The sequence below is a fragment of the Sphaeramia orbicularis genome, chromosome 3 (genome assembly GCF_902148855.1).
Source record: "Sphaeramia orbicularis chromosome 3, fSphaOr1.1, whole genome shotgun sequence".
Classification (NCBI taxonomy): domain Eukaryota; kingdom Metazoa; phylum Chordata; class Actinopteri; order Kurtiformes; family Apogonidae; genus Sphaeramia; species Sphaeramia orbicularis.
The window spans coordinates 7,485,173-7,508,788 of record NC_043959.1 but is presented as its reverse complement, the minus strand read 5'-3'; the positions used below and the strand labels follow the sequence as shown (position 1 = coordinate 7,508,788).

At 38.1% G+C, this 23,616-nt stretch overlaps 2 protein-coding genes and 1 long non-coding RNA gene across 6 annotated transcripts in view; 1 reads left to right on the top strand and 2 right to left on the bottom strand.

The window, feature by feature from the left end:
- dis3l (DIS3 like exosome 3'-5' exoribonuclease) overlaps positions 1–13,487 on the top strand; it is a 43,336-nt gene extending 29,849 nt beyond the window's left edge. For both annotated transcript variants that reach the window (XM_030161667.1, XM_030161674.1), the window contains exons 9-18: positions 866–1,027; positions 3,705–3,955; positions 5,110–5,202; positions 5,884–6,172; positions 7,190–7,425; positions 8,133–8,287; positions 8,493–8,671; positions 8,768–8,913; positions 10,973–11,144; positions 12,688–13,487. In XM_030161667.1, the coding sequence (XP_030017527.1) occupies positions 866–1,027; positions 3,705–3,955; positions 5,110–5,202; positions 5,884–6,172; positions 7,190–7,425; positions 8,133–8,287; positions 8,493–8,671; positions 8,768–8,913; positions 10,973–11,144; positions 12,688–13,068 (2,064 nt within the window). In that variant the 3' untranslated portion in view covers positions 13,069–13,487. The remainder of the gene's footprint in view (positions 1–865; positions 1,028–3,704; positions 3,956–5,109; positions 5,203–5,883; positions 6,173–7,189; positions 7,426–8,132; positions 8,288–8,492; positions 8,672–8,767; positions 8,914–10,972; positions 11,145–12,687) is intronic.
- On the bottom strand, positions 13,425–14,223 carry LOC115438306 (uncharacterized). The gene is made up of 3 exons (XR_003938061.1): positions 13,878–14,223; positions 13,638–13,641; positions 13,425–13,493 (listed from the first exon to the last, which is right to left on the bottom strand). It is a non-coding gene; the product is annotated as an uncharacterized LOC115438306 (long non-coding RNA).
- A 443-nt stretch (positions 14,224–14,666) lies between these two features.
- On the bottom strand, positions 14,667–21,685 carry tipin (timeless interacting protein). 3 transcript variants are annotated; one of them, XM_030161759.1, is made up of 8 exons: positions 21,636–21,685; positions 19,758–19,893; positions 19,405–19,498; positions 18,764–18,839; positions 17,345–17,467; positions 17,190–17,253; positions 15,625–15,855; positions 14,667–15,473 (listed from the first exon to the last, which is right to left on the bottom strand). In XM_030161759.1, exons 2-8 carry the CDS (start codon positions 19,867–19,869, stop codon positions 15,022–15,024), a joined length of 1,152 nt encoding a protein of 383 aa, XP_030017619.1. In that variant the 5' UTR covers positions 19,870–19,893; positions 21,636–21,685; the 3' UTR covers positions 14,667–15,021. The 3 variants fall into 3 exon arrangements, with proteins under 3 accessions (XP_030017619.1, XP_030017638.1, XP_030017628.1); XM_030161778.1 differs by having other exon boundaries at positions 19,405–19,495; XM_030161768.1 differs by lacking the exon at positions 21,636–21,685 and having other exon boundaries at positions 19,758–20,075.
- Between the last annotated feature and the right edge of the window lie 1,931 nt (positions 21,686–23,616).

Sequence of the window (23,616 nt, the reverse complement as noted above, 5' to 3'; positions counted from 1 at the left end):
GGCTCCAAATATCGGTTATCGGCCTCCTCTAACTACTAATAATCGGTATCTGCCCTGAAAAACCCATATCGGTCGATCTCTAATATTTATTATCATTATTATTATTATTATTATTATTATTATTATTACCACCACCTTGCTACTTGTACTTTACAATGTGCCTGCTTTTTCAATACTGCTTTTCTTTTTTTGAGTTATTTTTTTGCTATTTTCTTGTAGTATTTCTTGCGTGTTTATCTGGTGTTGTGCTGTTATAGGAACTTCAGTTTCCTGACGGCTCTGCCCAAAGGATCAATAACGCTTAATCTAATCTAATCTAATCTAATAACATAAAACTGCAGTAGCTGCAGTCAGGGAGGAAAACACAAGAATTTGAGAGTAAGCCACCTTTGCAGCTCTCTCTTGTAAGTCCAAACCAAGGGATAGTAAATATAAAGATGGATGAACCTGACTAGAACGTGATCAGTAATTACAGCAGTTAATCCCATATTTAATCCCCTACCTGTGATGAAACTAAATCTCCATTACAGAGTAAATTTAGTAAAAGTAAATGTAGAAGTCTCATGTCCTCTCAGACCTCTTGAATTTTAATATGCCTAAAGGTCATGATGGAATTTTTTTCTGATCATGATGCTAAAAAAAGTCTCACAAGCCTATACATTAAACAGTGACAGTGCTTATTATATATAGGCCTCTAAAAATATTGTCATAAAGTTCAAACATACAGTATTAAATACACATGTTGGCCAGTGTTCTTTAAAACAGAAAAAAGTCCTAAAATGTGAATAAAAGGAAACAAATCAGGTCATGTCCAAACTCATGTCTGAAAATATGACCCCTTTCGCTAAAACTGTTTGTCACACAGGATCACAGAGTGGTGGTGCGCATAGACTCATGGGAAAGCACGTCTCTCTACCCAAACGGACACAGTGTACGGGTGCTGGGTCGGGCTGGGGAGTTGGAGACAGAGATCCAGACCATCCTGATTGAGAACTTCATCCACGTGCCTCCTTTCTCAGAGGCTCAGGTTTGTGAAGAAATCCCACCACTGAGATGAAAGCACCTTTACCTTCTTTAACAGACATAATGGGGTTTTCTATCAACATACACTTGACACATCATGTTATCATTTGAAAGCAAAAGTGTAAATACAGTCTACTTTCAGGAAGATTTTGGGTTACGAAGAAATAAATTAAGGGGCAAAACTCTAAACTTCACTTTAATAAAGGAGACTGAGATTTTGTTCTGCCCTTGTGGAAAGTTCAGAAAAGGCCTTTGAGGTAAACAAGTCATATGAAGTATAGTATAACATATGCCTGGATGGTAATGGATTGGATTTTAGTCTGCTGAAATCTCACTGTTTTCAGTGGAACAGTTATATTTGAAATGTGACAATAGCATTTTCTTCAATCCACAGGAATATGTTTGGTATCATATGAAACCAACCATGACTAACCAACTAACCATGCACAATACAAGCAAGACACTACCGAAGCCCAACATAAACATACACAAAATCAGTGAAATATTCAGTCTTATATATCTGTGCAGGTTGTCATTTGCCCAGGTCTTCATGCTTCATGGTAGTTCTTCTCAGTTCAACTGGACTGGTTTAGCTGTGGTTTAGCTCTTTTGAAAACGTTTCTTCTCACAAAACATTGAACTGAGAAGAGCAACCAAGAAGGACTCAGTTTTGTATTTACACCAACAAAATCACATTTAATTCTGCCTTTCCATCATAAACAGATGCTCATGCAGTTAAACTATGTGTGTGAATCAACTGTTCTCCATCATTCACTTCAGACACAAGACCAATTTTGTGTGTTAATTGCCGGTCAGTGTTTATTGTGAACCAGGTGGAGTTTGGTGCCCTCTGCTGGTTTTATTGGGCTAATTCCAAGGTTCCTACACATTCTTTTTTAGACAGTAAAGATAACTCTGACATCTTGCCTGGACCCAATACAGCATGAACTGCCATATCATCTACATTCATGAACCTACTGGTAAAACCACAGCAAATTAGGAATTTAATATGTATTGTGTTACAAAGGATGTCAGACTTTAAAGTTATGTGTAGATTTAAAATTAATTTTGTGACTCACCAGCCACGGTGAAAAAATGTACTGGTAAATCATATTTTTACCGACTAGAATAAATGCATATTAATGCTGCTGTAAAGCATCTTGAAAATGACTACAGAGGAAATCGGAGACCTGTTGGAATAAGTAACAGTCAAATTTGTTGATTTAGAAAAAAAAATTTTTTTTTAAAAATCTATGCACAAGAGAGTTGTGATTTAAACATCAACATTTTTTAAAAATGCCATCTGGAAAGAACAAGAACAAGAAGTTGAACAGAGCAGTGTAGCTGAAAAGAACACTTTTTCTTCTATTTTAATTAAGAAAATCAATTCACATGTCATCGCACTCTTATGCATTTTCTTCTGCAGCTCCCCTGAGTTTGGCAGTACTAGCTACACAGATCTTCAAACCGTGATGGTTTCGTTTATTGTGTGCATAGTCATTAGTAGATGGAAATGGATATTTTAAAGTTTGACTGTTTGTCAGGTGGCAGCTCCCCTCACCTCTACAAAAGAAGAGGCTGTCTTGTACTACTGTGACTGAAACAAGGGAAACATCATTGTGTTCAGTGTTGCAGCACGTTGAGGAAAGTCACAGCTGATAACTTTTATGCTTCTATCCTTCATGATGTGATTTTTATTTTGTTTTATTATTGTGTCATGTACATAATCAGCCCAGCACACAGCAAAGCATCGTTATCAGTAGAAGGAAGCAGAGCTGACCTGAATTATAATAAATCCTGAATAAAAGCACCCTGTTTTTTTTTTAAACTTTAGAAACTACGGCTGCCTACTTACTAGAGTAAAACTTGAACAACTGTTCTATTCCATCTCCAGAGGATTTTGAACAGACATTTCATTAAATATGGAGTTTTGCTGATCCCATAATTCACACAACCTGTTGTCCTCACAGATGGGCATAAATTTGTGGACTCCGAGGGCCCATGGAAGGAGTCCTGCTAACCCTGCCCTAAACACCTTTAAGTAGTTTATAAGTTTGCTTGAACATCAGGTTCAGGATCCAAAGTATGCTTGATTTGAATGTTAGAAATGTAGGTTTTGCAAGATATCTTCTAACAATTTGTCCTTAAATCTAATAAGTGGATATCTTGTGATTAATACTTGTAAGGCTGTTTGTATTTGTTCTCTGATATAAATGTTTGATTTAGTCTGAGTATTTCAGATCCTGCTCTACTTGTCAATGTGGACACAGACTCAGAATACTTCAGAATTCTTTAACCATAGAGCTCAACGTTTTTGTCCATCTTGTTTTGACCCTAAAACACACAGTAAAGCAAAACCACTGAAGAAAAGGAACACCAGCTCATACTCAGCGGCTTTTATGACACTGAAACAGACGCAAATTCACAGCTGCACATTTCATTGAAATAACTCTCAAGGGTTAAAGGGTTAAAATGAAATTCTATTCAATGAGAGGTTTTTTCCCTGCTGAAGGACATGTATAATGCATGCATCCAATTCAGAATTAAATGATTTTTTTTTTCTTTATTCACATCCTTAGTAGTTTTTGTAATGTAAAACTGGTGGATCTGTTCAAACACATAGAAATATGTCAAAATAAAGAGAATAATTGTATTTGTGACTGTTGTCCGTCCATTCTCAGCTAAAAGAGATGCCAGTAAACTCTCCAGAGAAGCCATGGAAAGTGCATCCTTCACAGGTGGCTTCACGGAGAGACCTGAGAGGGACCCACCTTGTATTCAGCATCGATCCACGTGGCTGTGAGGACGTGGACGACACCCTGTCTGTGCGAACACTCGACGGTGGGAAGCTGCTGGAGCTGGGCGTTCACATCGCTGATGTCACACACTTTGTCCCAGAGGGTTCACTCACAGACTTAGAGGCACGCTCAAGGTAAGGAAATGAACATGGGTCAGCAGTAGGTGTGGAAAATGTATAATACTTAAGAAATTACTGCAAATGGAAAATGATTTAAAACCTGTTTTTATGTATTTTGTGTTTAAGTGTGATACCGACTCCTTTCTAACACTGGGTAGAATCATTTTACATTTGTAATAGAATCAGGGATCAGAGTAACTTATGCTTTGATACAACTGTGTTACATTTACACCATGATAACGATGACGCCATGATACAGCATTTATGTGATACTTGAAACACTGCAGGACTATTATCTGTGGTACATTAGAGTGTGTGCAACTGAAGACAAAAAAAGCATTTTTTAGTGTATTGTGGTTTCGTTTTTATATAATTTGATAACAGAGATGAAATGGGCCATGTAAATAGTCTTTAACACAAACTAATTTCAACTTCCACGTCCATGGGTATCATCATTTCAACAAATAGTGACTGTTTTAAGTCAGATTGGCAGGAAACTCTGTTTAGAGCTGCATGTTTTAACAAAATGACCGGTATGTAGCATCAGTGTGACACAGTTCTATGCAAAAACGGGGACACCTTTTTCAAATTTTGTGTGTGTGTGCATATTTTCAAGTGATGAAAGAAAAGAAATGATCAATTAATGTTGCTAATATTGCCAATTTTTCCACATCTTACAGAGACAGTATTTACATCTTTTCAATTAAAAAATATCAACAAATTATGTGCGGTTTTTCAACTGATACCTAAATTATTGAGTACAACTTTACTATATTCCTGAATAAATGTTTTGTATGAAATGGAATAAGAAGGCCAAGAAGTTCCATGTGTGACACAAACTAGTGTTATATTTATAAATCATATATCATTTGGGCTTTTTTTAGTTCAAAATCTGCATTTGTTACCAGGCAATTAAGAATGTGGCTCTAGTGACTCACTAATATAATGGACTGTTTTTCAAAATCTAGAAGAATTATCATTTTTAAAGCACAAAACCTAAAATTTTAACAGATAAAATGTAATTTATATTTATTTTACATCACATTTATGATTTCCAAAACAATTAGTGATGACTTTTCTGTATTTCTCTGTGCTCTGTCTCTGATGTGGCCAATCTGAGAGGACACTGTCCGTTACTGTAACACATTTCTCCTCTCATATTCTCTCAGGGCTACAACATACTACCTGGCAGACCGCCGCTATGACATGTTACCTGCTGTCCTCAGTGCAGATCTCTGCTCCCTGCTGGGAGGAGTTGACAGGTCAGTGGATGTTACTGAAACACTAAGCATCCATTTGTGTGTAAATATTGTGTACAAGTTATGCCAAAGGCCCAGAACCACTGAAACTTTGTCTTTTGGGTGATTTTGACACTTATAGAGTAGGAGTGGGGTTATGTCTTAAAAAAAACAAGCCTTTTTTGAAGGACGGTTCACTAACTCAAATTCTGAATATTAACATTGGATGTACACACATTGGACACACATGTAGGTGTTAATGATATTTTAACATGAGAAAATAAAAAAGGCTTCACATGCATTTTTTGCGAGTATACAAGGTTCACTGAATGCATCCCATACCTACCTATGTCAAACTGTAAATGAAACCAAAATGAAATACACATTTTTCACGATGTCACAACTTTGCTACACACCTGCCAGTGTCCTGAATTACCCTGAGGTTGTCATGCTTCAGCCTGTATGTGGAACTTTGTGAGCGTTGCTTTTATTTCTTTTGTGTAATAAACTTTTAGACCTTTAAAGCCTATACTTACTAAAGATGTCCACAGTGTCTCTCATTAGCATTATTAGACAATAGCATCACAAAATGAGCAGAAAAAGACTATTATTGTTAATCACTGTCATGTTTGAAAGTTAATTTCCAAATAAGATTGCATAATTGTGAAAGCCTTGACTGTGTGTATGAATTCATTCCACTCCCAGATATGCAATGAGTGTACTCTGGGAGCTGGATGCTCACACTCTAGAGGTCACCAAGGTGTGGTACGGGCGCACACTGATCCGCTCGTCCTACCAGCTCCACTATGAACTGGCCCAGGCTCTGCTGAACAGAGAGGACACTGAGGTCCCAGAGCTGGCTCCGCTGAGCCCTGAGGAGAAGGATGCTAAGCTAGCTGAGCTCACCCAAGCCCTGGAGATGCTGACCCATGTGGCCAGGCATCTGCGGGCACAGAGGGACAGAGGGGGTGCTCTAGAGCTTGAAGGAGTTGAGGTATTTGATGCTTTTTGACTGATTGTTTTCACTTCAAGAAAGTTTGTAAATAAGAGTTTAGATGTAATGAAGCTGCTGCTGTCAAAGAAGCAGCAGACAGCACACATGACATGGTAACTAATAATTAATTTCATCTATTCATTTTTTAAGACAGGGTTTCCAAATGCTTGGGGCTGGTTGTGCCAGCTGCATAAATAGCTGAGTGTGTGTCCTACTCTGGGCTTAGCAAAGTCCAGTCTTGAAACAGATAAATATTTATACCTTTTGCACCATCTCATACTACACCTAGGAGCAGCTACACTCCACAAATGCTAAACAGGGCTCAGATGAGGTGACACATTCAGCCACCTTTAGCATCGTAATATTTTAAGTCATTGTACTGAAAAACAGCTCTGTAACTACACAGAACAGGAACCATTTTCTCCCTCAGATTATTATAGTACAAAATAAAATCCATATTTCAATCAGTTAATATGAGATCTCCAGACTATTAAACTACCAGCATATTTGACTGTAGCCACACACACTTTTCTTGGTACTGGTGTGGTTGTCTTTACCCCATCAGACCCAGACAAGTTGATTTTTATTTCATTAGACCATAAGACATTCTGCTTGACATACTGGCAGCAACAGATACTTTTTTCAGTCACCTGTGATTTGCAGAGAGGAGCCCAGAGTGGGCTGGTGTTTGTGATGTCAGTGTCCACTCCTGTACACACTACAGCTACATGAGTCCTGACGCCAGCTCAGAGAGGACGACACCTACCATGAGGCTGAATAGTAGTTATCTACATCCAAACATCTCATCAGAATGTCCATGCTTTAATGAATGTCATATCAGTGCCTCTAATGCAGCTTTTTGAAAGTTACAGTGAAATCATTTCAGAGGTGCAAAGGGTGTACTCAGAGAAAAAAGGAAAAAAACTGTACTTCAACAGCTTTGATCAAAAACGATGTTGTCATGAAGATTGTTAAAACTTTGCTGTCTGTTTCTTCTGTATTTTCATCCTATCACAGGTGCGAGCCCAACTGGATGCAGAGAAGAACATCACAGCTCTGGTCCCCCGTCAGCCTCTGGAGGTCCATGAGACGGTGGCTGAGTGCATGATTTATGCCAACCACTGGGTCGCACGCAAGATCCAGAAGACGTTCCCCCATCAGGCCCTGCTGCGGCATCATCCGCCTCCACGGCAGGAGTTCTTCAGTCAGCTGGTAGACAGCGCCAAGGCCAGAGGCTTCACCATCAACACCAGGTGATTGTTTCAGGGTTTTTTTTTATCAGATGCCTGTTGAGCAGGAGTTGGAGGACCCTGTTGTCTTTTTCTCTTAAACTTACATGCAGTTAGCATTTCACTTCACTTCAACACACTATATCTTGATGAAGCCACGTAAGCTGAGAAGCATTTAGTTTAGTTTTTTTTTTTTTTAATCTGTTGCCTATTGGTTAAACACACAATGAGCATAATTAAAATTCAATTCATTCACTGTATAATTTGAATCTTTTGTCAAATTGCTTTATTGCTAATGAATGATTGAACCCATGAATTGTTATTCTAGTACAAATGGTCTCAGCAGGTTTTCATATCCACGTCAAAGGAAGAGTTTTAAGATGTGAGACATAGTTTCAGATTTCATAGTCCTGCCTTGTCCAGTCAGCAGCCGAAATGTTTTCGGTAAAGAATCACAATTATTGGAAGAAAAAGCAGCAAATTTATACGTTTATAAAGCAAGAAGTGTTAAACGTTGGTATTTTTATATGGAAAAATAAGTAAAAAGATGAAATTGCTTCCATTTACATAAAAGGCTGTATCTGACCATGGCTCTGTACAGCTAATAACATAACTGCAGAGTACGCCCTCCCCAAGTCGATCCAGTCTAGCATCACCTCTAATTCTACTGTAAAATATGTTTGTTTTTGGAGTCATTAAACTTTGTTTTGGTCACTTGTGGATCCCCCCAGTTCCAACAAGGCTTTAGCGGACTCTCTGGACCGGGCCGTGGACCCAGAGGACCCCCTGGTAAACCGGATGTTAAGGATGATGGCCACACAGGCAATGTCACAGGCACTCTATTTCTCCACTGGAGCCCAGTCCCAGGAACAGTACTACCATTACGGTATTCTAATGTACTTCTGTTTTAGTGTTTTGTCTGTCTAGTTTTACTGGATTTTCAATGGCAGCAAACATACACTTTGGATAAAATTTACACATTGAGGAAAATTACTGAAAAGAAATTTGTCATTCCTGGAAATTTGTCATATTTCCTTAAAAAAAAAAGTTAAATACTTTCCTAAATAACCCAGCTTCTTTGTGTGTCGTAGGTCTGGCTCTGGACCATTATACACATTTCACCTCACCTATTCGTCGCTACGCTGACATGATAGTCCATCGGCTTCTCACTGCAGCCGTAGACCTGGACAAGGGCCTGAGTCCTGCTGTAGCATTAGCCACCAACAAAGAACTGGAAGAAACCACCCAGCATATTAACAACAAAAATCGGGTCAGTGCTTATCTGTGCTTCTGCAGCTCTATGCACCACTTTTTTTCCTTTTAAGTAGTTTTGACTTTCCATGTGACCTGTGTGTTGCGTTTGCAGGCAGCTCAGCGGGCTCAGAAGTTATCCATAGAGCTGTTTCAGTGTCTCTACTTTAAAGAAAGAGACCCACAGACGGACCCGAGCTGTGTCGCTGACGCTGCCATCTACGCCATCCGAGACAATGGAGTACTGGTGTTTGTGCCACAGTAAGAACACAAACCTCCACTTCAGTAAAAGCTTTGAGAGTCATTTATAGTTAAGGTTTTCATTCTTTGCAATGAACGTTGATAATCTGTTACAGTCCATTTATATATTTATCTTAATTGTCTTGTCTTTGATCAATTCTACAACAGGCAAGAACCTTTGTGTTATTAGTTAAAAACTAGTGCTGTCAAACGATAAAAATTTTTAATCAGAATAATTACAGGGTTACTGTGGATTCATTTCTGTTAGTCACGATTAAATATCATTCATTTTTAATCTATATTATTCACATTTATTAATGTCTGTTTTTTTAATGACAACATCAGCCTGCCCAGGGACAACAGGTGGACATTAGCACTAGTGCTACAACCTGGCACACTACACCTCTCCTGTTTTAAGGTTAATGTGTATTGTGCATTGTCCCTGTCTAAATAAATAAATAAATAAAATTTTAAAAAAAAGAAAAGGAAAAATGTTTTGTTTTGCATGAGCAGACTCAAGAAAGAAGGAAATATATTTGCACTTAACATGTACATTAAACACCTTCAACAGTTTCAACAAAACAACTTGAAACAACTGTTTCATCTAGCTTTTTTGTCCTCATATTTCCATCCAGAGGACTAATGTGCTGTTTAGTGTCTTCCATTTTTATTGGTTGGTTCTACTGCCTATCACTACCGGATCAACTGCCCATTTGCGCATGTGTGACGCTAACTCTACTTGGACAAACTGCCCCAAATGCGTTGGCAGCAAAGTTCACAGTCATTGTGTGCTGCAAATGGGTTAATTGTGTTAAAATTTTTAATCAGATTAATCATGATGATTAATCCACGTTAACACGTTAATTTTGCTGTGGCCTATATTAGATGCTCCATATAAGGAACACAGATATAAAATATGATTTGGAAAACAAACACCTCCTCATTTTGTTCCCAGTGCTCGTTTGAGTTGCATGTGTTATCTTCTATTCATATTTGATCTTTTGACGGCCTTTTGTTTATTCCCCATATCCAGCTTTAAAGTCAAATTAATCAGAAGAAAACCAAAAAATCTGAGACAAAGCAATTGGATTCATTCATCCATTCCAACTGGTACTTGGACCTGTAAAGATCAGTACCGTTTTTTTATTGCCCAAATGTTGTTTGTACTTCAGTAGATAAGCATCATTACTGTGTGTGCATGTGAAACACTATAGAAACAAAGGTTTTTATTTGATTCATTCTGCTCTTCTTACTTACAAAACTAGACAAAGGCCACACCCCTCAGTCTATCACCTACCAGACCTGTTCACTGGAGAATGTGTGCTTCAGATGCATTTATTCTAGAACATTCCCATAGATTGAGCTTATGTGTATTTAATAGTATAATCACTGGGGGAAAATCAGGAAATAATTTTTATTTCTATTCCATGGCTCCTATTCAGTCTGCTTTGACCAGCTCTAAATGTAAAATGTCATGAAATAACTTTTATTATGATATGGCCCTGTGTAAATAAAATATGATTGATTGATTGACATGGTGGTGCAGTGGATAGCACTCATGCCTCACAGCAAGAAGGTCCTAGGTTCTATTTCAGCACCAGTCAGTGGAGGTGGGACCTTTCTGTGTGGAGTTTGTATGTTCTCCCCGTGTCTGCGTGGGTTCTCTCCGGATACTCCGGCTTCCAAACACATGCACTGATAGGTTAATTGGTTAATCTAAATCGTCCATAGGTGTAAATGTGAGAGTGATTGTCTCTTTATGTCAACCCTGCAATGAACTGGCAATATGTCCAGGGTGTACCCCGCCTTCGCCCCTATGTAGCTGGGATAGACTCCAGCGACCCCCGTGACCCTAGTGAAGATAAAGCGGGTTCAGAAAATGAATGAATGATTGATTGATCAATTGATTCAGTCTATTGCTAGCTACCGTCACTATCTGCCTCATTCTGAGTGAAAATGAAGGGTAAAGTCTGACCTTATTCATGTTTATTTTATAAGCAGAAATGTCTGTGAATCAAGAAGGACATGAAATCAGTCCAATATTGGTGAAACTGTTAACGTCCCTGCCCTCTGTCCTCAGGTACGGTGTGAAGGGTCCAGTGTATCTGAAGAATCGAGATGGTGAGGTGGTGACGGTAGGACAGGACGGCCGGTGTGAGTGGAAGACCGGCTCTGTTAAACGATACTCAGAGCACATCAGCACCACCTGCAGCTCCGGGACCTCCACCTTCACACTGTTTGACCACATCACGGTAAGGGACCGTTGTAGATTAGTCACATGGGCTGCGACCACACTGCCAGCCTTAGTGGTGAATCAGTGGTGTTGAAGATGATAGTGTTTCCACGTTCACGACAGAGCCTCTGAACGTCCAAGTGGGTCATATTTGATGACCATGAAAAGATGACAAACTGTATTTTACACCAATTACTTACATGGATTGACAGTATTTGTGGATCAATAGATATTAAACATTTAACATCAATAGATTTGGTCGCCAGTGGATGTTTGGGTGTTAATGCTCGGTCTAGGGGTTACCGAGACGCAGCATGGTGTGAGACTCCCCTCCCTCCACGTCCCTTAACAATCAGGAGCAACTTAAAAAAATAAATAAATGACCAGCAATCACACAACTGCAATTTGAGAGATTTATTTACATAACAAAAAAAAAAAGAAATCTGGTAGGGAATCAAAGTAACAAACAAACATAATAATACTCCAAGCTCACTACTCTTACCTACAAACACAAACCAAGGAAACCTAAGTAAATCAATCTTACCTACCCTTCTAATGGAAAAACCAGAGAAAACTTTAAAGAAAAAGATTCCCACCTTTTGCGTCTGATCATACGAAGCTGTCCAACAAAATGACAGATGGCTGGTTAAAAATGAGGGGGATGGGAAGAGAGGAGTCTCATAGGAAGTAGGGTGATCCTGCTTTATATTTCCCACTCATTGCTGAGGAACCAATCAGCACCACACCTGCAGCTCATCCTCACTCAACCACTATCTGTAAGGAGAGAGACAGAGAACACACACCCCCATTCACAGAAGAGAAAAGGAAAAACTACAAAAAATACAACAGAATCACAGTCACAATGACGGTGCTTCCACATTCACTACAGAGCCTCTAAACGTCCAGATGGATCATATCTGATGACCATGACAAGATAACAAACTGTATTTTACACCAATTATTTACTTTGTACTGATAGGAGGTATTAAACATTTAACATCAGTAGATTTGGTCACTAGTGGATGTTTGGGTCTTTATGGGTTAAATTTTTTTTTAAAAAGTAAATTGCAGGCATGGCAACTACATGGTCCATGAACATCCGTCATCTTCTTCAAGTGTTATATTTAAATTTTGGACATAAATCAGTGAAAGGTTTCCATATCTTTTTGAACTTTTGTTTTTTTTTTATTTCAATTTATATGTTATTCTTTTGAGTGGAAGGTTTATTGACATCTGTCTCAACCACTGAGTCATATCTGGTCTTTAAGACAGTAATGACATTTTTTTTAGTATTTTTTTGTTATTATAGGGTCAAAACACACTAATGTCTCATCAGAGAGCAAACTTTAATTGATTGCCATTCCAACATTTATTTCAATATAAAGTAGCTCCTTGTTTTGAATAATCCTTTATGGTCCAACTAAAGCAAAAATGAATTTAAAAGTAAAAATGTGGGTCATTTAGCAACACTAATCTGTCAAATTGTCTCTAAAATGTCCCATCAGAGAGATTTCGAATACCGTGTTTTGACCCTATACTATCTTTTTGTCCTTTGTCTCAAGGTTCGTATTTCTGTCCAACCGTCACGTTGCCATGCCGACAGCCTGAACCTGGAAATCATCAGTAACAAGCCCCATAAGAGCGCCGAGTCCCAGCAGCCCCACTCCCAGGGCCGCAGCCAGTTAGTTCAAGAGGTGGTGCGTCAGGCCGAGGAGGCATCCCAGCAGGCCCAGGAGAGGGCCTCCAGGGGCCCCAGACTGTCTAAAGAGGAGAGGGAGTTCTGTCAGAGCAAAACCCCCAACCTGTATTCACTCCTGGAGGAGATCAGAGAGCTGGCCCTGATGGACGTGGGAGCGGCTGCTAATGTCTGTGCTTCAAAAACAGAGAGCAGATTGAACACGGACTGGTCATCAAGTAACAGACACTTAAAAAACCTGAGTTAATATGAACATTTATGCACATCTGAACAACAACCACTGTACCTGAGTAGACTCATCTAAAACCATGATGGCAAATGTGTACTTATTTATTACTTTATACTGTCAATAGGAATAATACTTCCTAAGGCAAGGAAGTAAACAAGGCTTTGATGTCATGGAAAACACAAATAAGCTCCTGTGTGTATTTCAGTTATTGTTCGTTTTTAATGAAGCAAAAAGAAACATCGCATAAATCAGAACATGAATTATAGAACTGCTGAACTCTCAGTGTAGGGACTGTTTTATGAATATCATGTATACATTTTACAGTTAAATGATTTTAAGTAGTATTTTTTACTCATATTTGCCTGTTTGTACCATGACTGGGTATGATGACCTCACTGATGGGAGAAAAGTCAGCAATTCTGAGAGGAAGTAATAATGTTAAACTAGAAGCACTCGGAGAGCGCAGACCTCCGCCAAGGCTGATCAGTGGCCCCCCCTGTGGCCCCCCCCACGCCAAGGAGGTTATGTTTTTGCCAGGGTTTGTTTGTCTGTCTGTTTGTTTGTTTGTCTGTCTGTTAGTGTGCAACATAACTCAAAAAGTTATGGACAGATTTTGATGAAATTTTCTGGTCTGCGCCCCCCCCCGTGGGCCCCCCCACCCCCGATCACCACCAAAATTTAATCATTTCTTCTTTATCCCATTTCCAACAAACCCTGAAAATTTCATCAAAATCTGTCCGTAACTTTTTGAGTTATGTTGCACACTAACGGACAGACAAACAAACAAACCCTGGCAAAAACATAACCTCCTTGGCGGAGGTAAATACGTATCTATGAAGTTTTTTCAACAGCAGGTGCTTGGCTCAGACTGTTTGGTTAAGCAGAGGAATTTTCCATCTGATATTTAGATTTTAACACATAACATTTTTTTTTTCACTTTTCTACTCAGTATCATCACTTTGTTCTCAAAATATCACATTTTCCTTACATCATCGGTGTGGTCCAAATACTTTTTTTTAATATATTGTATAAATAAGCACTAATACATCTATTATGATCAACATCTTTGGTGAAATTTGTCAAGTAATGAAGACAAATACTTGGTTATTCACAATGCATAGTTCAGGTTGAAGTGATGGCACATCCAGTATTGAGAATTTAGTTACATTTTTTATCTAATAAAAATGTATTTTTTAAAAAAAATGGTATATTGATCATGGATTTATTTATACCACAAAATGGTGTTTCCATTGATTATGATTCATAATTTTTTGCTCTTTTTTGTTAAAATGCAAGATCTATTTTTTTTTACTTATTTGCTATTGTGTGCAATTTGGAGTTTGTTATTAAAACTATATGAATATAGTCTGACTTTATACCTTGAAAAATGTATGGATTGTGTTTACTAAGTTTTCCATTGTTAAAAGACAAAATACAGTGAAACACTCCTTAAAAAAAGGAGACAGTCTTAAATGTTTTTTTCTTCCATTTAGTACATGTTAGTTTCAGTGGAACATGTGATCAGATTTTTGGCCAATATTAGTTTGTCCAATGATTCAACATGTAACCATCTGAAAGATTTACTAGAAGAGATAAGACGTTAAATAATTAAAGCCTCTTACATCTTAGTAACACATGTATCACAATAACATATCTATACACATTGTAAAGGAAATATGTGGGTGAATGACATGCAATCTGTAGACACTTTCAGTGAATTCAGAGTTTATTGTTGATCATTTGTAAAAAAAAAAAAAAAAGACATTACATTAAAGTATTCACACCAATGACAAACTTCCACACAGAAAAGGTCACTCAAGCACTTCTCAAAGCCAAACTGAGCTATAATTATTTATCCACAATGTATGGATTACTGGACAGGGGGAACAGAGGTTTTGTCACATGAACAGACAAAGGCCTTTCCTTGAACTGGTTACACTCACAGTACATACAGTAGTTCTGCCCTTGTGTCTATTCTTCGTCCTCACAGTCGTTGCTGATGTGATGGACTGGGCTGTAGCTGCTCTCCAGTTTGCCGGCCTCCACTTCGACGGGCTCCTTGTCCTTGCTGGTCTCCTCCAGTTTGCTAATCTCCTCCTGGCTGGTCTCTACTTTGCCAGCCTCCTCCTGGCTGGTCTCTACTTTGCCAGCCTCCTCCTGGCTGGTCTCTACTTTGCCAGCCTCCTCCTTGCTGGTCTCCAGTTTGCCGGTCTCCTTCTTGCTGGTCTGACTGGTCTCCTCAGGTGTCTCAGAGTCAGTAGCTGGAGTCTGGCTGGGCTGCTGGGTACTGCTGCTGACCAGATCCAGGTTTAAGTCCTCTATATCATCCTGGGTTTCTAGGTTGTTGAGGGCGTTTTCAGAGGAAACAGCTACAGATTCATCCACCGAGAGGGATGAGTCTAGTATTTTGTTGTCTGAAGAATCTAAAGGGTAGATTTGTTGAGTTAAATAAGAAACAGTTTACATTCAGTACACGATGATTACAAAGTGGTTTAGTTGAATTCATCTCCAATTTTGTCACGTCTCTTAAAAACTACAGCAGAAGTCCAAGGAACTCAAATGATCATATCTTACCTGTCATCTGCTGCTGCTGTTGTTGTTCCTGTTGTTGACGTGCCAGCCTCCTCTCCAAAGCCTTCTGTCTGTTCAGCTCCATCCGCCTGCGCTGCTCTTCTGTCAGGGAGGGGGTCGCTGGCGTGGTTGGAGCCGTTGGGGCCGGGGTGGAGTGCACCAATCGTGGCAGGTCATTACCGAATGGATCGGGATCTCCAAAGATGTGTGGTTCAGGAGCCACCTCTTCTTCACCTGTGGCAAGTTCAAGTAAGTGTTTATAGAATGACTTAGACCCATCACTGAGCCCGTTTACATGCACACCAATACTCCGATCAGTATTATACAAGTGACCATGTACACAGGATAATCTGATCTGTTTTATCAAATAACAGCAGTAACCTGATTATGAGAAATCAGATTACCACACCTGGATTTCTCCCCAGTACTCCGATGTCTTCTTACATGTGTCCAGGTTAATCTGATTTATTTTGTTCTACATCTGTGCATATTAAAATTGTAGAGAACAGACGTTATGTTGTCAAACATGAGCGGTAGACAATAACAGGAACAGGAGGTTTGATTCTACCATCACTATGTATGTACATACTCTGAAAGAAATCCAATAATGGACTGGAGTGTCTAAACCAGGGTTTTTCAATTATCGCATTTCTGAAGTGGATGTAAACGTCAGATCTGATTATTACAACTATCTGATTACTAACAGTTATCGGATTTTTATGGTCATGTAGACAGGCTCACTGTCAGCCAACAAATTCACTCTTCTGTTTCTCTTTTTTGATCACATCTAGGTCTGTCTTCCAAAGCAAAATGACTAAAAGCTGAAGATTTTCAACAATCTTAAGTTTTTTACTCAGACTTATTTAACAAACTGAATAGATCCTTCTAATTGAGTAAAAGAAGCCACTGTTACATGTAAATATATTGAAACATCAATCTGCTCGAAAAGTGACCAGTAGAGCCGATCTATGTTTACACCTTAACATCACTTTAAATTGGCACCATGCCATAACCAGGGTGCTTGCTCTTTAGCCAAGTGACATTTTCAAAACTGCTATTTTTTCCCCCAGACTTTGACTTTATGTACTTTTATACTTCGTACCTGCTTTTTGGATGAGATTGTTGTGTGTTGTAGAAAAGTTAATTTTAATAAATGTATGAATGTGTGAATGAATGAATAACTCACAGTAAATTGTTTTACTGACAGAAACATTTTCAAAACATGAAAATCAGTGCATAGATATCACACAAACAAGTTTCACTAACTTCATTCCAGTACCGACCAGTTAGTGAAATCATATCCAGTTTTTTTTTATGTTTAACTCATATAGTTCTTAGCTTACAATATTATGTGCCTTTGAGCAGACTCTAAAATGTGACCATGAAAGAAACTTTTTTTCCATACTTTATTAAGACTTTCACACAAAATTCCAGACTTTTCAAGGTCTGGAAAACAGCGTTTCAAAATTCCATACTTTTTAAGACATTCAAAACCTATGCAACCCCCTGAATAATATTCTGTGCATCATATAAAATTGGATGTGTCCGATGTGTTGTAATTCTCTCACCATCTTTCCCAATGAAATCGTCGTGTGTCAGCGGCATGTCCAGTCGGATCCGCTTCAGACAAGTCTGTCACAGTAAAGGAGACCAAAAACATTACACTAATGACCCTGGAAGAAGAAAAGCAGCACAAAAACCAATACAGATATATTCCTTTTACCTGGACTTCTTTCTTGCTGCCCAGTTTCTCCACTTTGTCGATGAAATCTTCAAACTGTAGTTTGGGGTAAAGCCTGTGAGCCCAGTTCTCCATCTTCTGCATCAGCAGGTGCAGGTCCTCAGCCTGAACCAACACACACACATATAATCATTTATATCCGCATATAATCATTTATATCCAACACTTAGACAAGACATTACACTGTTATAGTCTTCCCAAAGGTGTACCATCACTTTAACCATAACCACAGCCTACATTCAGTCATGGACATGATGTGGACCTGCATTCTGTGGCTGTGTAAACCGATTTACACCAAACGGTGCAAAGTCTGACACCAGCAGATGACAGTACCACTGAGATGATGCACATCTCTTGGTCTGTCTGTGTTTTGCTTCCAGTTCTGTTTTCTATGACTTTGTGCTCAACTTGAGATTGAATTATAGGTATTTATTACATCTGAAAATATAAATAGGCATCAGTGCATAGAAAGTGCAATCACACTGTGTTTCAATGCGCAAAAATTAAATTCACTCAAACTCACAACTTAAACGCCCTCAAGGCTAATAAAGTAAGACAAGATAAGATAAGATAACATAAGATAAGACTTTATTTATCCCACCATGGGGAGATTTTACAGTTCACAGCAGCAACACACAAGAAGCAAGTGAAGAGAAACAAGAGGTAGAAAAACAAATGAGTGAAAAATGAAGTACAAAGGAGAAAAAATAAATAAATCACACTTCTGTGTAGATATTCTTTTACCATTTTAAGAAGTGTCGCTGCAGCCATAGACTATTAGCTTATGTTTATGTAGCATAACTGTAGTTAACTGCATAATTCTGTGAGAAGTTTATTCATCACCCAGGGTTCCTACAAGTTAAATTTAAGATTGTTTAAGACCTTTTTAAGACTACTTAGAACAGAATTTAATGCCTATTTCATAGCCGTACTGGCAAAAATTCATAATTCCTAGAATTTAGGAAAATGTATTTATTTACCCCAATGCCTTGATTCCCACCGTTCTGAGTCATTTCTCACCGGGGGCTGCAAAGTTAGCGATAATTGGTTCCTGTCAATATAAATTGTGGGGTTGGAACGAGAAGACTAAAGTTACTTTCATTACAATTTGGACCTTTAACAGACACATTTAAAGCAACATAACTTAAGACCTGCCATATCAAATGTAATACCTTTTAAAGACTTTAAGGTATTAAATACATATTTATAAATTCAAGACTTTTAAGACTTAAGACTCCGCGGGAACCCTGATTACCAAACCGCACAACCACAGCTCTATAGCTGTGTTAGATGACTTTTTGCCACAGAAAACTAATCAAGAATTGTTTAAGGAATCAGTAAATAATAAGACTGAATTGATAGCGCCATTCCTATTATTGTTCATGTGCCGTCAGCTCTTACCTCGTGCCCTTTGCCTTTAAAACGAACATCCTCAAACAGTGTGCGTAGAGCTGGTAGTCCTCTGTCTGAGGTCAGCCTGAGAAAAAGCAAAAAGAATGTTTTTTTTATTCTTTATTAACAAATGATCAACAGCACCAGGAGTGCAGACATATATGTTATTAATGCAGCCTTTATATTAGTGCAGTCAAAATGTGATGAAGACACAAGGTACATTTCCACTAAGAATAAATGTGTTTTCAATGCTTTGGTGGTGATAATTATATAAAATTCTCGTTACATACTGTATCCTGCAACTAAAATGTCCCTGCAAGTTCTGTATTTGATTTTTTTACATCAATCCATTATGCTACAGAACATGATATTAATTACATTAGATTTCCTTTGTTATCACTGTAGAAAAAAATACAATGAAATTCAAAGCCCAAAGTAAAATGTGGCACATTAATAATAAAGAGTAAAATAAATAAAAATACAAATACTACAGTGTATGTATGGCTGTAATAATACATTCATAGAAGAATGCTGTTGAACTTGTGCATTATTTTATACACAAAATATTACTGAATTCATTTGCTATCTTAAATACATGAGCAGCATGAGTTTGCAGCCTCATTTGACCACTTCAGCCTGATTTGAGGTACCTTTGAGAGTCTAGTTTGGGTTGTGGCCTCTTCACACCTTTCTTTTTAGCAACAGGAACATCAGCCAGTTTGGACACCTCACCATCTTCATCTCCTGCAGCGAACACATCACATGATAACAGGTAAGAGGGTGAACAACTAATTGGCAACTTCACAAGAGAAACCCCAAATTAAACTGAGTCAAAGCCACTTTATTACAGTCATCTCAGTAGAACCAGTTTTCATTTCTAGCTCAAAAGTCAACCTACATGCATGAACTATCATGTATTAGACTATATTTAATTCTAATAGTGTTTAATCTCTTAAATGGAGTTGAACATGGATTGAGAAATCAGTCATGATAGACTTTGCACCATTTGCAAATGGATCTCCGTTGTCTTGTCCTCCTTGGCCTGGGGAGTCGGGGGGTGGGAGAGGAGGAAAACTCTCATCTTCTATTTGGCTGTAGTCAGGAAGGTCCTCCATTGTTTCGGTGTTGGTGTACAAGGCCTGTATCAAAAGGAGACACTTTATCAGCCAAAATCAGCTTAAAAATAGAACAAGTAAATTTTTCAAAACATTAGTCATTTTTGCACAATCCATCTAAGATAAGTCCAGGATATTATAGCTGTTAGAAAGTTGACAGTTTATTGATGCAGCAATATTTTATATTAACTTGTAAGATTTAAGTGAAGCGCAAGTCAGAAGAGTGTCTTTTGTTGTCTGTTTTTGGTGTGTGTCTGTTAAAGGTCAATCAATTTTTACCCCTCCCCCCAAAGGGGAGGTAAGGGGTATTAATTATGGTTCAGTATGTTTGTTTCTTTGTTAACACTCTCGCAGCAAAAGTATTAGTTCAATTCATACCTAATTGGGTTTACAGAATGCCAGTGACCCAGAATAGATGTGTTATTTTGACAAAAGTGGGTCAAACTTCCAATTTTTTTAAATGAATTTTTAAAATCCCCGTCCCCCCCCAATTTACTTATAATGGGTGAAATTTCACATGTCTACAAAAACCACATTTTGTTTCAATTTACTTCAAACTTAGCGCATACATAGAGGCAATTGATATGCTGACATCAGCACACGCATAGAAATGAGCTGGACTGATGCCAACATAAGCTACAATACTTGCAAGGGGCAGGATTTGTTGTGCCTGGCACCACTTGTTAAAGGCTGAAATAGTTTTAAACAGGGAAAACCTATCTAAATGAATAAACCAATCAAGTACACAAATCTGGAACTGAGTGCCAATTTATATTATAATTATTGTTGTTGTTATAATTAATAATAATAATAGTTTTTTTTTTTTTTTCAGCAATCACATCAGTGGTAGTAACTCCTGTTTAGAGTGTAGGCCTAATACTATCCATCCAACCAAACAAGTTCTGCCAAAACAGATGCAAAACAACCCATCACCCAGTAAATTGGTCGAACAAATGAATCATCTATATAAAGTTTTTTTTTTTATTTTTTTTTTTTTATTGATCACATAAAAACTTGAAAAAGTACAACATGCAACATTAACGGACAGAAAAGTAAATGCGTAAATAAATATATAATATGGGGACTTTGAAATAAAACTACAAGCATAACAAAATGTAAATGAACACATACTAACCATCACATAAATACAAAGAGGAAGGAGAAAGGAGCAAAGCATTTATAAAGAGATACCTATATTCTAAGACAAAATACTAATAATCAGTATCTCTAATTTTGCTGCCTGTGGGTGTGAGCATTTATCTAAAATAATACTAATGTTATTCATATCAGAAAGATCAGAGTTTAATGTTTGTGAATTTGATGTTACTGGGACTTTATCTATGTAGTTAAAATTGAGGCAAATGTTTGTTTTTGTTTTTTTTTTTAAATACACATCAGCATGAACCCTCCAGGCCACCGTAGACACTTTATGGACGACTGGCGGTAAACTCAACCAAAGCACACAGCTGACATCCTCTACAGAGAAACCACGACAACTTAACAATGTACGTAAAACAACAGCAACGAGGAATCTAACGCTTTAGACAGTAGTTTCAGTATTTTAGACAATTATTTGCGGAGCTAAGCTAACTTCAAGCTGTTTAACCCTAAGTAAGTTAGCTAGCGGTACCATAACAGCTACACAGCAGTCGGCAAAAAGACCAAACACTATGTATTAGTACGTTTAAAGCAGTCGACTATGGCATGCTATCAACGAAGAAGACGGTTCATTGCTGTTTTTAGTGGAATAAAGTCTGCTGTCTTACCCGTGACAAGCCGTGCCGTGGACAGATTCAGTTCAGAGTTAGCGGTAAAAATGGACACTTCCGGTATTTGTGCTCGGAAGTTTTCAAAATAAAAGCATGCGTTTGATTTTATGTATTAAAAAATAAAAGACTGCACTCTGTAAACCCCTGATCCTGCAGTAAAACTCAGCAAAGATCCAGCTATTCACAGCCACTCAATGCATTAGTTTAGTCCTTGTTACCTCAATATCCTCATTATGAGATCTTGTTTATAATAGACAGCTACCATTAACCTGTAATAATTCTTCCATTTTATTATTACCTAAGCAATTTTTATTTGGATCTTACATGTTTGTAATGCATTCATAAATTAATAGATAGTACTATCACATCAGAAGTTTAGACTAAGGAACTACTGCAGCACAATAAAACCATGAGAGGTATGTTCTATTTATTAAATATATTTGAAACTCAAAAACATGATTTCCTATCTGATGCTAAAATATAATTTATGAAATATATGGCCAGTGGTGTAGTCCAGGGTATACGGCAGTATACAGAGTATACCTACTTATTCTTCAGTCAGCATTGGGAATACCCACTTCTAAATCCCGCTGATGCGAACCATTCAATAGTATCTGAGCCAAATTGCTCATTTTTTACCCCTATGATGGTGAAGCCATGACCCGCCCTACTCTGCCTCTAATTGGCTAGTACTCACTGTCTTCACTGACTAGATTGGTTAACTTTAGGCACTAGGACTGATGAACCAATCAGAGGCAGAGTAGGACAGGTCATGCATAGGAAAATATTGCTAACTAGCGCTGGCCACCTCTGGAACCTGACTGGACACCTCTGGAACCAGTTACACCCCAGTTGATTGACAGGTCACTGCATGTCTCGTTGAAGGTGTGCAATTATTGGAAATGCAAATGAGAAAGGCCGAATAAAATGTCTTTCAAGTAAGTGATGTATCGAGAGAACCTACTTTCATGGAATACATAATTCTGAGGTAAGTTTTAAGGTGGTTTCAGAATGAGTCACTGTTTTAAACTATTGCTCATATGACTGCACATTTAGAGGAGAACAGATTTTGTCACCAATAGTGAAACTGTGTGAGTAGGCTAACGCTATGAAAGGCTAACGTTATGAAAGGCTAATGCTATGTAAGGCTAATGTTATCCTATGTTTGCCTCATGTTGAATACATTTACATTCATGCAACTGCTTGTGTGACCAGTAAAACCTACAAACTGCTCCTGATCAAGTCGTGATAATTTTGTAGTTGTGAGCAAATACTACTGACAGATTTTTGGGTAAACTAAATAGAGTAGTCTTACATGTCACTCTTTCTAAAACAGGGTGTTTTCTGGACTTAAAAAAAGGGCAAAATTTGAGAGTTTACCCACTTCTCCAGGGACCGCTACACCACAGTATATGGCCTCATATTATCTGTATGGTGCTTTGTTGGTCTATACATAAACCCTCTGGGTACATGAAAGTGTGTGTTTATAACATGAAATAACCATAGTAAATTGTATATCTCTAATATTACGCCAAACTAGGCATATATGTCAGTGTAACAAATTGTTCCAATTTCAGTTTAATCTTGATATATGGTTTGTGCATAATTGTCCATAAATGTTTAGTCTTCATATGTACATGTGTGCACAGCTCCACTACTACTTCCTGAACTTAAACCAGCTCCTTAATTTCTTGTCTTTTTTTATTGGACACACTGATTAATCCAGGTGTGCCTGACCACAGTAGTCACACCCAGAGTGTGTCCAATAACGAAAGACAGGAAATAAAGGAGCTGGTTTAAGTTCAGGAAGTAGTGGGGTTGTGCATAAAATCCAACGGATGTCACCTGTTTCTACAGGATTCAGGGCTTTTAATTTGAAGGACACATGTTCTGACAAAGTTCCATTAACATTCATGATTGACAGTGATATTATATGGTCATTTAATCAGACCAGTTGTTCAATTTCTCAATAAGCACC

What these genes read in the sequence shown, in the direction of transcription:
- tipin (XM_030161759.1), bottom strand. Translation starts at nt 19,869, where the DNA reads ATGGAGGACCTTCCTGACTACAGCCAAATAGAAGATGAGAGTTTTCCT. An exon ending in CCCAAACTAGACTCTCAAAG is followed by an intron (nt 18,840 to 19,404) that starts GTACCTCAAATC and finishes GCTTTTTCTCAG; the next exon opens with GCTGACCTCAGACAGAGGAC. An exon ending in ACAGCAGCAGCAGATGACAG is followed by an intron (nt 15,474 to 15,624) that starts GTAAGATATGAT and finishes TCTACCCTTTAG; the next exon opens with ATTCTTCAGACAACAAAATA.